The sequence below is a fragment of the Pseudopipra pipra genome, chromosome W (assembly GCF_036250125.1).
Source record: "Pseudopipra pipra isolate bDixPip1 chromosome W, bDixPip1.hap1, whole genome shotgun sequence".
Classification (NCBI taxonomy): domain Eukaryota; kingdom Metazoa; phylum Chordata; class Aves; order Passeriformes; family Pipridae; genus Pseudopipra; species Pseudopipra pipra.
This window is the reverse complement of record NC_087580.1, coordinates 36,122,327-36,137,155: the sequence shown is the minus strand read 5'-3', so window position 1 is coordinate 36,137,155 and position 14,829 is coordinate 36,122,327. Positions and strand designations below refer to the sequence as shown.

Below are 14,829 nucleotides of genomic sequence, written 5' to 3'. Positions count from 1 at the left end.
TGGTCTCCTTAGAGCCAGACTGGTGGAAGCTGGACTGAAGACGTGGAAGATGGTGGGAAGTTGGCTGAATGAAGAGTGTCAAATAAAATCCATGGTACAAAGTCCTCTTGGCAGCAACTTCCTGGTGAAATCCCTCAGTGACCAGCCCTTGAACAGAACTGTAGAACATCTTTCTTATCTCTCTGTACAATGGGACAAAATGTATTTTCAAGTCCTTTGTGGATGATGGCAAATTTCAGGGAGCCCTTGAGCAACCTGTCCTGGTTTAAAGACACATATTGGGGTGGGAACTCCAATAAAATGAATTCACTCCTCTTTTATTCCCCACCAGTACAAGGAGACAAAATATAAGGAGGTAGAGGTGAAAACAATAAGAGTTTACTGACAAGAAATACAGCAGCAAAAACAGCAATACCAACAGAACTATTCAAAGCAACATCAGAGAGAGAAATTGCCTCCTCTCTACCCATCTGCCCCAACTCCCTTTTGTAAAGAGATACAAACAGGGATCAACATGTGCCTCTCTTTCCCCTTTTCCTCCTGAATGAACAAAGTAAAAAAAAACAAAACCAGGGGAGAGAGGGGGCAAAGCAAAATGTGGGAAACTCTCTGGTCTGAGATCAGTTGTGCTGCCCAAGAACACGCTGACTCCAGAGGTGTCCAAGCGGGGCAGCGGGGGGGAGGCAGCGGCTCTGCTTGATTCCATGGAGTTCTGGGGAGGCACAGTGGCCCCTTGGTTCCACGGGGTTCTGAGATGTCTCAAAGTTCCTTTTGTTCCAAAGAGTCATGGAATGGGCCCTTGTCACAATGCTCTCTTGGTTCCATGAGATTCCACAGTGTCCCTGCATTCCTTTGGTTCCATGAGGTCCTGCAGTGTCACGGTGCCACTTGATTCCTTGATGTTACAAAGAATCAGAATGGCCCCTTGATTTAAGGCCAGCTGCACATGGGGCTGCCCTAGGGGGAGTGTGGGCATCCAGACAAGGGAGTTGTCACCCCCCTGGACTCAGCCCTGGGGTCATCACATCTGGACTGGTCTGTCTGTCCGTGAGGTTCCCCATTCTGGAGGAATGAGGAAGAGCTGGAGAGGGTCCAGAGGAGATCTGACAGGATGGAGCTTTTGTCCATATTGGAAATAGAATGAAATCTCCACAAAGAGTAGCATGGAAGGTTGGGACTGAAGGTGAGGAAAATGAAATATCGCTCAATTGTGACCCTTGTGCTGCAAGAGGTCACCCAGAGGGAGTCAGGATCAGCCCATAGCTTTGTGTTCCAGGGAGCAGCCAGAGCTGGTGCAGAGACATCAGGGAGGGTCTGGAAATGCTGCTGGGAGGGGGTGGGAAAGCAGGAGGGGTGTGTGCAGCCTGCAAGGCCAGAGCAGCAGCAGGGCCAGGGCAGGACAGCCTGCAGGAGAGATGGCCAAGGGCTCTGGCAGGGCTGCAAGGCCCAAAGGCACCCAGGCCTTTGTCCCCTTGCCTCTGGCAGCTGCCTCTGCCATTCAGGCCACCACAAGCAACTTGCCTGGCAGGTTCTGCCCTTGGTTTCTGCCTCGCCCCTCCCTCAGGAGCCTGGCAGGGGTTGCCCAGTTTTGGGCCTTTGTTGTTCCTCCCCCTCCCATCCCAGTGCCCCCCAAACAGCCCTGAGCCAGCCGGGAGGGACAGGATCTGCTGGGCCAGGGCATGGGGCTCAGGCCTTGGCCTTTGTGCTCCACAAAACCAAGGCAGGCTTTGCTCAGCATTGCAGGGGCCTGCCCAGAGCCTTTGTCTGCCTGCACTCCTGGCCTCCAAGGAGCTGCTCCAAGGAGTCCCTGGGGAGGCTTTGTCAGTGCCTGCCCTCAGTGGGGCCCAGCAATGCTTCATGGCACTTGGAGTTTGGCTTCTGACTTCTTCAGCAGCTGCTTCAATCTTCTCTCAGTACCTCAGGATCATGGGCTGGGCTGCAAACACACCGTGGGGCTCATTAAAATCCAGAAATCTCTCAGGATCTCTTTGTCTTCCTTTAATTGTCTGTAAAGCAATTTCAAAACAAGTCTTCCAAGTTTGTATATTTTTTTTTTTTAATTCAATTACGGACATTTTGAAGTTCAGAGAAGAGGTGATAGAGGTGTTCTCCAAGTGATCTTGATGCTGAGTTTCCCCTTTAGGAGATTCAGACTGACCCTGTATGATCAACCTTGCTCCTCACCAGTTCTGACATGGCCCATCTTGGACTGACAGCTGATGCAGCACCAAACACACTGTGGGACTCATTAAAACACTGAAAAACAAATTATTTATTTTTATTTAATTGTCTTAAAGTCTTCCAGACATCAACAACTAATTGGAGTTGTTTTGTAGTTTAGCTAAGAAGGAAGATTTTAAAGTGGAAGTCATGAAAAATATATATTTTTTTATGAAAGGGAATGATTTACACAGAGCCTTGGCATGCAAGAGGGTCAGGGCACCAAGGATTTGGATCCAAAGACAAGTTGGCAAAAGAGATTAGTAGCATTTAATCATTGACCAATTGAACAATTATCAAGTGGTTCAATAGCATTTGCTAAAGTTTAACAGTGACTGAATTCTAGATTCACAACAACAACATTCACACCACAGTCAATTCACACCCACACCCAGGCAGGGAATGTTCCAAGGCTTTCATGGAATGACTGATTATCCTGTGTTCCCCAAATGTTCCACTCCAGATTGTTCCCACATTGATCATCCAGGAGCACCTGGTCCAGTCCAGGGACACTTCATTGCGCAGCTGGTTTGGTCAAGGCTTGTCAGGAGCTCCTGAGATCATACCTATAAGAAGGATGGGCACAGACTTAGTTGTAATAAGACAAGTGATAATGGTTTTCGACTAAAAAAGAGCAGATTTGAACTAGATATTAGGGAGAAATTTTTTACACTGAAGGTGATGAAACACTGACACAGGTTGCCCAAAGAGGTCATAGATGCCCCACCCTTGGAAACATTCAAGGTCGGGTTAGAAAGGGCTCTGAGCAACCTGATCTAGTTGAACGTGAACCTGTTCATTATAGGGGGGTTGGACTAGTTGGTGTATAAAGGTCCCATCTGATTCAAACTATTTAGGATTCTATAGTTCTTTCCTACAGAATCAAGGCTGACAACGATCATCCAGGTTTCAGACCCAGCTGAGCATCCCCTTTGATGGTCCATCTGGCAGCTCTGCTAATAAGCTTCTGTAAAGAACCTCCAGACTTAAAGGAGCTTTGTGCTGGGCTGACCTGTGGCTCTCAAAGCTGGGGGGTTGGCTTTTGGCTGCCAGGTGCCCACCAAGGCTCTTTCTCCCTTCTCCTTCTCCTTCTTCTTCTCCACTCTCCTTGGTGCCTGCAGGGTTGTTTCTCCCCCATTTCTCTCACTCCTCTCTGGGCTACAGCACCCTGGATTTTATCCTTTCTCCGAAGGGTTATCACAGAGGTGCCTCTGGAATTGCTTTTTGGCTCAGCTTTGGGCACTGGCTGGTCCATTTTGGAGCCACCTGAAACTGGCTCTCTCTGACACAGAGTCAACTCTTGATCTCCTCTTCCCTAAGGGAAACCTGCAGCCCCCTCCCTGCTACCAAACCTGATCCACAGGGTCATTCAAGTGCCCAGGAATAGAGGAGGTCATTGATCCCATTATTCCTCAGGCTGGTTAAACAAGACTTTGTCTTCTTCCTGTCCCTGACTGCAGGTTCTTTGTGTCAGAGCAGAGCAGTGCTGGACCTCAGCCGTGCTTTGCTCCAGAGCCTGCTGGGGTGGGGGCAGATGGCAATGGAACAGTTGGGTTGGACTGGATGATCCTTGTGGGTCCCTTCCAGCTCAGCATATTCTCTCATTCTGTGTTTGTTTGAGTTTGGTTTGGTTGGGTTTGGTCTTTTTCCCTCCTTTTGATCTTCCTTTCCTCTGACCCATGAGTTTTTTCTTCATTGTCTTGGGCCTTGCTGGACACCTGATGGCAGGACAAGTTTATCCAACTCAGTCACCTTGACCACATTTTTTGTACAAGTCACCATTAACTGGACGAGGTTTCTCACAGACTCGCTGCAACTTGGCATCATCCACAAAGGAGTGGAAAGTGCATTTCATCCCATCACCCAGAGACATAATAAAGATGTTCCATAGGAATAGTCAAGGGCTGGTCCCTGATGGATGTCACCTGGGAGTTGCTGCCAAGAGGAATTTGTGCCATGACTTTTGACCCTCATCAGTCATTCAACTTCCCACCCACCACATGTTTCAGTTTTCCAGTCCAGCTGTCACCAGTCTGCCTCTAAGGAGACCACAAGAGACCATGTCAAAGGCCTTGCTGAAGTCTGGGCACAGAACATCCCTTTTTTTTTCCCTGTCACAGGGGTTCTGCAATCCCTGCCTTGTCCTTCCCATGCCTGGGAATGGCTGCAGGAGGACTTGCCCTATCCCCTTCCCTGCTGAGCCTGAGCAGTCTGGAACTCTCCCAACCCTCCTGCTGCCCTGTTTGCAGACTGGTTCCATGTCTGCCTTTGCCAAGGCCCCAGGAAGCTCTGGGATGGCTCTGGCCTTTCCAAGTCTTTGGGAGAGGTCTCCCAGTGACACTGCCCAGCCTTCTCAATATCCCTGACTCCAAAACCTTTTCTATTATCCCACAGAGTTCCAGTCTAGTGCTCAGGACACAACACACATTCTCATGGTTCTTCAGGAGAAAATTAGAAGTGATTTCATTATAGAGGTCAACTGGTGGAGCAGCCCAGTCTGGTCTGGCCCCACAGCAGTGCCCAGCCCAGGGTGCTGCAGAGCTCTGGGCACTCCCCCCACAGCCCCAGCCCCTCTGAAGGGCACAGCAGCTCCTGGGGCACAGAGGGGAGTCTCAGCATCCCCATCAGCTCAGGGGCTGGACACTCAGCATGGCAGGAGGAAACGGAGGTCAGGGAAACTGCAGGAGCCCTGGTGTCACCTGCAGGAGATGCCCAGCACAGCCTGACTGTGCCCCTCAGTGCCAGCCCCTCTGCCCAGCCCAGCCCAGAGTCCTGGCCCAGGGACAGAGCAGCCTGTCCCCAGGGGGGGCTGCAGAAAGAGGTTTCTCTGTGTCAGGGATTCCTCTCTGCAGGCCCAGAAATGTTGCCTTGCTCTTCTCCAGGAACATCCCTTTGCCCAGGTCAGTGTGTCCAGGCTGCCTTGGCCAGTTGCAGATCCCAGCCTGGGATCCCTGCAGGGCCCTGAGCTGGAGGTGCTGCTCTGCACAGGGAGGGGCTGTGGCACCCTGGGCTGACCCTGCACTGGCCATGCTGGTCAGGGTGGGGAGCAGACCCAGCAGGGTGGGGATCACTCCTCTTCACCCTCTGCCATAGTCCTGGAAGGCTCAGTAGCTAAGAACAAGGCTGGGCAGGACCATGGGGTGTTTCCAATGGCACAAAGGGCAGGGCAGGGCTCCACTCCATGCAGCCTGTGGGCTGGAGAGTTCTTCAGGACACTCTCCTGGAAAGCCCACCCCTGGCTCTGGTACAGCCCCCCCTTGAACTGGGGAGGCACAAGGGGAGTTCACTGCGGGTCAGACGAGTCACTGGCCAGAGTCCTTTCTCTGTTCCTGCTGCATCCCCTGGGGTTGCAGAACTCTCCTTTGCCAGTTCACAGGCAGATTTAGTACTTGATCTCTGGTGACTCCACCCTGGGCAGGATTCTGCTCCAGGGCTCCATTCCCTGCTGACTGGATGGGACAGGCTGTCCCTGCAGATCCTCTGTGCTCTCCTGCACTTCCTGAGTTCCTACAGACAAGTCCTCACCTGCCATCAGAGCCCTCACAAGCTGCAGAGCCCCAGGCAGGTGACTTGGAGGCCATTTGCCACTGGCCACCAGCACAGAACATCTGAACCAGCCCTCAGGCCCTCAAGTACCCCAGTGAGTCACTTCTCTCACTGCAGGGACTGAATGGGGAAACAAGCACAGCAATGAGACTTTAGAGAGTCTATTCCTTGGCCTTGTTCTTTACATCAACCTTTCAAAAAGAACAAAGTCTTCAGAAACTGCCCAGGGGGGTCCCCTTTCATGATGGAAATGATGTTAAGGAGCCCAGCTCTGTCCCAGCAGTGCCCAGGGCCTGTCCCTGCCCAGGGTCACAGGACTGACACACAGCAGGGACTGAGCTGCCAGAGCACTCAGGCCTTGGGCAAGGAGCAGAAAGGAGAGGGAGGCAGTGGGAAAAGAGCATCTCTGAAAAGGCCAAGAGCTGCTGCTCCCTGGCAGTGCTGCTGTACCAGGACTCTTTACCCCTTCTCCTCTGCACACAGGCACTGCCCTCCAGCTTCAGGGAAGTTCTCTAAGGGAAAATCAGGAAAACAGAATTCAAGTCTTTTATTATACTCAGAGATTGTGATTCCTCATGTACAGAATAACAAAGGCAGGATGTTTGACAAAGAAGTTGCTGCAGAAACTTTTATTTTGTTTAAATGCACACAGAGAATGATTCCTCATTTACACAATGGTAGGTCAAAAGAAAGAGGTAGAGAGTGAATTAGGTATGAGATGAAGAACAAATTTCTGTGTTAACAACATTAAAACAGTAAAAAAATATAGGAAACTTCCCCACCACCACTCTCAAAAGCTTTAGAAGGCAGACAGGGCCAGAAAAGGGTTAAACAATGAGTGTTCTGCAGAAGAAAAAAGGCAGGTTATTGCTGCTGAAAAGTATCCAGTCATCATTTTCCTTATGGCATCCTTGAGCTCCTGATTCCTGAGGCTGTAGATGAGGGGGTTCAGTACTGGAGGTACCACCGAGTACAGAACTGACACCACCAGATCTAGGGATGGTGAAGAGATAGAGGGAGGCTTCAGCTGAGAAAAAATAGCAGTGCTGACAAAGATTGAGACCACGGCCAGGTGAGGGAGGCACATGGAAAAGGCTTTGTGCCGTCCTTGCTCAGAGGGGATCCTCAGCACAGCCCTGAAGATCTGCACATAGGAGAAAACAATGAAAATGAAAAAACAGAATACTAAACAGGCACTAAGCACAAGAAGCCCAATTTCCCTAAGATGGCCTGAGTGTGAGCAGGAGAGCTTGAGGATGGCAGGGATTTCACAGAAGAACTGGCCCAGGGCATTGCCCTGGCACAGGGGCAGGGAAAATGTATTGGCTGTGTGCAGCAGAGCATTGAGAAAGCCAGTGGCCCAGGCAACTGCTGCCATGTGGGCACAAGCTCTGCTGCCCAGGAGGGTCCCGTAGTGCAGGGGTTTGCAGATGGCAACGTAGCGGTCGTAGCACATGATGGTGAGGAGGAAATACTCTGATGAGATGAAGAAGACAAAGAAAAAGAGCTGTGCAGCACATCCCATGTAGGAGATGGTTGTGGTGTTCTGGAGGGAATTGTGCATGGCTTTGGGGACAGTGGTGCAGATGCAGCCCAGGTCTGTGAGGGAGAGGTTGAACAGGAAGAAGCCCATGGGGGTGTGCAGGTGGTGGTCACAGGCTATGGCGCTGAGGATGAGGCCGTTGGCCAGGAGGGCAGCCAGGGAGATGGCCAGGAAGAGCCAGAAGTGCAGGAGCTGCAGCTCCCGCCTGTCTGCAAATGCCAGGAGGAGGAACTGTGGCATGGAGCTCCTGTTGGACATTTGCTGTTCATTAGGACAGGTCTGTTCAGAAAAGGAAAGCACAGGGAACAATTAAGACAGCCCCCTCTCAGCAAAGCCAGTGCAGTTTTCAGGGAAATCCCCTCCAAGTCAAGGCATTTCTTTTCTCTGGTTTGTTCTCTCTGAGGGTGCTGTGAGGAGCAGGTGCTCTGACCATGTGCTGCCAAGGACTCAGCCATCCAAGTCACTGTCCTTGCCCACAGCCCTTCTGCCCCAGCTCTGGGAGAACTGGCTGAGAGCTGCCCCTGGCAGGCAGCAGAGTCCCTGCCCAGCACAGCACCCTGGGCTGCAGGACCCTGCTCTGCCCCACAGCCCTGGGCACCCCTGGCTGCACCCCCGCCTTCAAAGCTCTTCCAAAGGGCCCCAAAACAGCCTCCTGTTCACCCATCCCATCAGCTGGGGCTGAGCCAGCTTTAGGAGATGCCTCCAGGAGCTGCCCCTGCACTGCCCTGCAGCCACAGACTCACCTTGTGCAGCCCTGCCAAGATTCCTTCTGCAGGGAGCTCTCAGCCCTCCTGCCAGTGCTGAGCCCCTTGAAGCTCTGTCTGTGCCCTGCTGGTGTCCCTGAGCTGCCCTGGCAGTGCCCTCAGCCCTGCTGGGCTGTGCAGAGGAGCTGCTCACCAGCAGAGCTGTCTCTTTGAAGCTCTTCTTGCTTGCCAGGAGCTCCCTGTGTGCCAGGAGCCCTGCTCAGCTCAGCAGCACAGCAACAGCCCCAGGCATTTCATGACCCTCAGGGAGTTTGTCCTTGTTTACATGAGACTCAGTCCCTGAGAGGAAGTTCAAACAACTTTTCAAGAAGTCAAAGTGAGATTAAAACACTGAAGTTTCTTGTAGTGCTAATGAGTCTCACTGAGGGACAGAGCTGAGAACATGTCCCCAGGTTCCAGTTAGAGCAGAAAAGTGCAGACAGTGATGAAAAGGATGGACAAGCAAGGGAAAGGTGGCTCTGATGCTGAATAAACATTGACTTGTTTCCTTGATCCAAAGGGCCAAGGCCTGACCCCCAGCCCCTGGGAAGGCAGATGCTGTCCCTGCCTCATTCCTCAGGGCTCTTCCTGGGGCACTGGGATGTGGGATGTGCAATGCCAAGGGCAGGACCATGGGGTGGCACCTGCCAGGCTGCTGAGCAGGGACAAGGAGGCCATGAGGCCCCAGGGCTGCAAGGGCCACTCCCCTCCTCCTGGCATCAGGGGCACAGACAGCAGCCCTGGCCAAAGGCCTGCAGAAGGTGGCTCTGTCAGGGCCTTTCAGCTTCTCCCCATCCCTGTCTCCTCTCCAGCCCAGGCTGTCCTACGGTGTCCATGCCCTGCCCCTTTCCCTGCAGGCTGTCGTCATCCCCCCGGCTGCCCCACCTGGCTGGCACCTTCCTGCACTGACATCTCTGCGTCCTCCCTGGCTCTTCCTGCACACACAAAGCCTTGGGCTCATCCAGACTCCTTCTTTGTGACATATTGCACCACAACACTGACCTCAGAGGGAAATTTCTGACTTCTTGTCACCAGTCTAGGCCACCCCAGCTGCCCTTGGTGGCACTAGTTTTTTCCTAGGCTGTTGTCTGACAGGAAGAAAAGCTCCACCAGCTCTGACACCCCCCTTCCAGACCTCTCAGGCTACTGCTCTACTGTCCTCAATCTTTGCACCACTGACCCCTGAGTTCTCAGCCTCTATATACGGGTCATGTGCTTGAGGCCCCAAATTCCTTCCTGGGAGATCTCTGGGTCCTCTCCAAAGTTTTGGAAGATGACAGTAGAATGCTCTTATCCCAGGAAACACAGAGGGACACTTTTTTCCAAGGGTTGTCTTGGCAGAATGAGGCACAATCTCTTTAAACTTTCTGGGACAAGGGAGCTCTGAGCTCTGGGTACGGAGGGAGCTCCAAGTGCCAACCACTGGAGTGGGAGCTACAAATCATCAGGTCTTGTGTTCTTTGGAGGGCCAGACACTGGTGAGACTGCTCTGTGTGTGTGTGTGCACATGTAAGGACCTGAAAGGCACAATGAACTGTCTCAAAACACTGTCAAAGCAGGAAAATCCCTCAGTTCAGGAAGGATATTGATGTGCTAGAGTGGGTCCAGAGAAGAGTAACGAGGCTGGTGAAGGGACTTGAGCACAAGCCCTATGAGGAGAGGCTGAGGGAGCTGGGGTTGTTTAGTCTGGAGAAGAGAAGGCTTAGAGGTGACCTCATCACTCTCTTCAACTACCTAAAGGGAGTTTATAACCAGGCGGGGGTCGGTCTCTTCTCCCAGGCAACCAACAATAGGACAAGGGGACATGGGTTCAAGCTCTGCCAGGGGAGGTTTAGGTTAGATGTTAGGAAGAAATTCTTTACAGAGAGGGTTATCAGGCATTGGAACGGCCTACCCAGAGAGGTGGTGGATTCACCATCCCTGGAGGTTTTTAAAAAGAGATTGGACGTGGCCCTTAGTGCCATGATATAGTAACTGGAGTTGGATCAGGGGTTGGACTTGATGATCTTGGAGGTCTTTTCCAACCTAATCTATTCTATGATTCTATAATGGCCTTAAATTGCATTGGGCAAGTTCATATTAGATATTAAAGAAACCTTTTTCCACTGAGGGAGTGTTCAGGCATTGGAACAAGTAGCCCAGGGAGGTGGTGGAGTCTCTGGAAGTGTTCAGGTGTGTCGTGGGTTGACTTTGGCTGGACACCAGGTGCCCTCCCAGCTGCTCTATCAGTCCCCTACCCAGCAGGACAGGGGAGAGAGTAAGGTGGGAAAAAAACCCAACTTGAGGGTTGAGATAAGGCAGTTTATTTAAAGCAAAAAGTAAAGCAATGCTTGAACACGCAGAATCAAAAGAAAGCAGGGTTTGTTCTCTGCTTCCCATGAGCAGCCATGGTCGGCCACTCCCGAGGAGCAGGGCTTGGGTCCGCGGGACGGTTCCTCAGCAGGCAGCCATCAGACAATGAATGCCCCCCTCTGCTCCCTGCCTCAGCTTTTAGAGCTGAGCTGACCTCCCATGGTCTGCAATGTCCCTTGGGTCAGTTGGGCTCAGCTGGCCTACTTGGGTCCCCTGCCAGGCTCTTGCCCTCAGCTAAGGAAGGAATGTCCCAGTGTTGGTGCTGTGCTCAGCAGTGGTCAAAACACTGGGGTGTTCTCAACCCCCTTCCAGCTGCCAATGCCAAGCCCAGCCCTGGGAGGGCTGCTGTGGGAAACTGAACTGCAGCTCAGCCAGACCCAACCCAAATATCTCTGGCACATATTCTATAGAATCCATCCTTAGGTGTTGTATGATAGATCTATAAGATATTACAAATAAGAAGCAATAATAAGGCAAGTGTCCTCCTTAGGGACACACACACACCCCCCCAACCTACTGCCTGGGTTTGTTCCCTGGGGGTCTCTGCAGCAGCAAGCACAGCCCCACACTGACTGCTCTGGGCTGTGCAGGCATTTGTGGTTCTGCCTGTCTCACACACACCCCCAACCTTGGGATGGATCTGGATGTCACTGGCTGTGATGTCACAGGGGAGATGTGATGTCATAGGATGGATGTGATGACACAGAGGAGCCTTGATGTCACAACAAGGATGTCATATCACAGGGGAGGTGTGATAGTCCCATGGGGGTCTTTGGGCACAGCGGGGTTGGCAAAGGGGGGTGACCCCCCTGAGCTCCCAACTTACTGTGGGGTGCTGGGGACTGCAGGATCCAATCTCAGCCTTGCATTATGACAACAGCTTCAGTTTAGAGGAACTACAGAGGTGTGACTGAAACAGTTTTGTCCCCCAGGTTTTAATGATGGAAAATAAAATCTATTTATAGAAATTAATTATTTAGGGTTACAAATGATCAGACAAAAGATCTTCATTACAATTATTTACTGCACAATAGAAACACTAAAACTACCAGGAGTACAGGATAAGACAGGACAGTGCTCTACACTAAAGCAATTGTTGAAGCAATTCTACTCAAGCTGGCACAAAAGCAATAATTCTTAATTAGAGATGGATGGAACTCCCCCAGACCAATGCTGGTGGGGAGATCTCTGCTCTCAACCTCCAGCAGTGACCTTGGGGGGTCCCCAGCCAACGCAGGAATCCCCACACACCCCCCAAGAAGGGATCTGTTGGAAGAAACTGCCCCTGTGAAAGGGGACTGGCCCTTTGTGGTCGAAAGGGATGGACTGACAGTCACTGGACTCCAGGGGTTGCCTCACCATCAGGGGCTTCATTTGGGGTGGAAGCAGCGGCCGAAGCTCTTCCTGCAGTCGGGGCACTGGTAGGGCTTCTCTTACTGGTGGGTCCGTTGGTGTTGGGTCAAGGTAGAGTTCTGGGTGAAGCTCTTCCCACACTCCCCACACGTGTAGGGCCTCTCCCCGGTGTGGATGTGCCGGTGGGTGACGAGGTGGGAGTTCTGCTTGAAGCCCTTCCCGCAGTCGGTGCAGCGGAAGGGCCTCTCATCCGTGTGCGTCCGCTGGTGCACGAGGAGAGTGGAGCTGGTCTGAAACCCCTTCCCACATTCCGAGCACTTGTAGGGTCGTTCCCCGGTGTGGATGAGCTGGTGGATGTGGAGGCTGGAGTTGTGCCAGAAGCCCTTCCCACATTCCCCACACGCATAGGGCCGTTTCCCAGTGTGGATGCGCTTGTGGGTGGAGAGGGTGGAGCTCCGGCTGAAGCTCTTCCCACATTCTCCACATGTGTAGGGCTGTTCCCCAGTGTGGATGTGCTGGTGCTGGATCAGGTTGGAGCTGTTCCTGAAGCTTTTCCCACATTCCCCACATGAGTAGGGCCATTCCCCAGTGTGGATTTTCTGGTGGCGGATTAGGCTAGAGCTGTGGGTGAAGCTCTTCCCACATTCCAAGCACTTGAACAGCTTCTCCCTGCTAGGAGGATGCCCAGGGACCACCAGCTCAGAGCTCCCCCTCAAGCTCTGGCCGCCTTCCCAGCACAGGCTGGCTCTTTCCTCCTCAGAGCACCCTGGGATGGCTTTGGAGCCCCTCCTGCGGGGGGATCTCTGGCCCTTTTCCTCCCCGCTGCCTTCCTGCGCCGGGGAGCCCTTCAAAACGGCCTCTCCCACCAGGGTCTCACGGGGGGATTTGTCCTCCGGGCTCTCCATCCTCAGCTCCGGGCCTGGGGCAGGAAGCAAGAAGGACAGGGAGGGGATTTGCCTCCGGCCCACAGGGAAGGCCAAGGACATCCCCCCAACTCCGGCCCCGGCAGGACGGCGGCGCCAGCGGGGTTGTCCTGCAGCCGGGGCCATGCTCGGCTGACAGAGCCAGCACAACACCCGCCCAAAGGGACACTGACTTCCTCCTCACCTGCCTGGGGGGCCCAAGGCATCTTCCTCTTCCTCGCAGCCTCCTCCTCCATCCGCCCAAGCTTTGGGAAGGACAAATCCTGATGGGGGGAAAACAAGGGCTGAGTGCGTTGGCTTGGGGGTTCCTCCTGCCCAAGTCCATCTCTAGAACTCACCGGGCATCCTGTGTCCATAAAAACCTCCAAAACAGCAAGGATCAGCCCAGGAAAACCCAAATCATTGAGATTCAGGCAAAAGCCTATAAGAAATAGTGAGAAGACTCCTGCCCCCCCAAACCGCAAAACCTTGAGATTCAGCTAAAAAATACTCAAAAATATGAAGATGAGACTAAAAAAAATCTTCCAAAACCAAATTGGGGCGAGGCAACACCCTGGGAAACCAGGGCTTTGCTCCCTCGGCTCTGCAGGGGCTTCCCACAGGCCCTTGGCGTCCTTTGGGCGTCCCCTGCTCTGGCGTGGGCTCCTCCCAGGCTGCAGGGGGGTCTCTGCTCCATCCTGGACTCATCCACAGCTCACAGGCCCTTCAGCTCAGGGTCACCCAGAGCTCCAGCTGGTTCCGTGGAGCAGCGATCCCCTGCCCCCCTGACAGTGTGGGCACCTCACCAGGGCTGTTCCTCGAGGTTCTCTGGCCCCCTGCCAGCCTGGGGCTGTTTCTCCAAACCACCAAACCACATGTGCCAAACACCCTGGTTGGTCAGTGCTGGCTGGGGGAGCGGGCACTCGGTGAGGGGATGAGAAAACTGCACCCGGGGCTGGGCTGAAAGAGGCTTCAGCACCACTTCTGATGGCCCAGGGGCAGCATCTGGTTTCTCCCAAACAGAGAGAGGGCACTTGTTCCTCTGCAGGGAGTCAAGGGCAGGAGGGTGACTCCTGCTGCATGGATGGAGTGGCAGAGGATCCCTTGGGTCCCCAGGATGGATCAGCACTCAGGGATACAAACTGCCCTCAGGCTCAGGATGCAGCTGCCAGCACAGATTTCCCTGCAAAGTCTGCAGGGAGTCAAACTCTGGAGAGGAGATTGTGCCACATGGATGGGATTGCAAAGGCTCCCTCAGGTCCCCAGAAGGAATCAGCAACCAGGAATATACACAAAAGCCCACCCCAAAGAGTTCTGGGGGAGTGTCCTGTAGGGAGGGGACAGTGTCACCCCACCAGGGCACGGCTGGCAAGTGGGAGGCTGCTCCAGGGGTCTGCAAGAGGCCTCGTGCTCTGCTCGGCCCCACCACTGGCTGGTACCAACACCCCCGGCTGCCCCCGGCCCTGGGCAGCTCTGCTGCCACAGGCTGTGCCCTCACCGTGGCCCTGCAATGGCCCTGCCTGTCCCTCACCCGTGGCCCTGCCCGTGGCCCTGTCCCTTGGTTCTCTCTCTGCCAGCTCAGTGTGGGGCACACGGGCTGGGGGTCCCTCCCAAGCCCCCCGGGCAGCCGGCGTTGGCTGGGGGGATGTGAGGGCTGGGCCTGCTCAGCACAGCCCCGGCCTCGTGCCCAGCGCCTCTTTCCTGACCCACACAAGAGCTTCCCGGCGCCCCCAGAGCTCCCCTGCTGCTGCCTCTGCTCCTGGCCCTGCCTTTGCTGCTCCCTTGGCTGGGGCAGTGGCTGCAGGGGGGGGATGGCAGCAGCTTCAGCTCCACGGCACTTCCTGGGGGGAGCTCAGCCCGGGGGGGACGGGCAGGGACCTGATGGGGATGGACAGGGGCCCAGCAGGGACAGACAGGGCCTGCAGGGGAAGGCACAGGGACAACCTGGCCCCCCACAATGCCAGGGCTGTCTCTGCTCCTCCTTGCAGGCTCCGTGGCCAGGCACAGTTTGTGTTCCTGGGTGCCCACCATCTCAGCACTTGGAGACGCTCAAATCAGCGCCCGCAGCTCTGCAGCAAAGCCCCAGCTCACCTGGCACACAGGGGATGGACACAGCACCTTCTCGGGATGGGCACCTTCGCCTCTTCCCCACCACGGGGCTCTCCTTCCT

General features: G+C 54.0%; 1 protein-coding gene and 1 pseudogene across 1 annotated transcript; both read right to left on the bottom strand.

Annotated features, from left to right (window-relative positions):
- LOC135405244 (zinc finger protein 208-like) overlaps nt 1-14,829 on the bottom strand; it is a 328,696-nt pseudogene that overhangs the window by 90,059 nt on the left and 223,808 nt on the right.
- Nucleotides 6,566-7,567, bottom strand: LOC135404646 (olfactory receptor 14J1-like). Its single transcript, XM_064639378.1, has one exon. The coding sequence runs from the start codon at nt 7,565-7,567 to the stop codon at nt 6,566-6,568; it is 1,002 nt and encodes a 333-aa protein (XP_064495448.1).

What these genes read in the sequence shown, in the direction of transcription:
- LOC135404646 (XM_064639378.1), bottom strand. Translation starts at nt 7,567, where the DNA reads ATGTCCAACAGGAGCTCCATGCCACAGTTCCTCCTCCTGGCATTTGCA.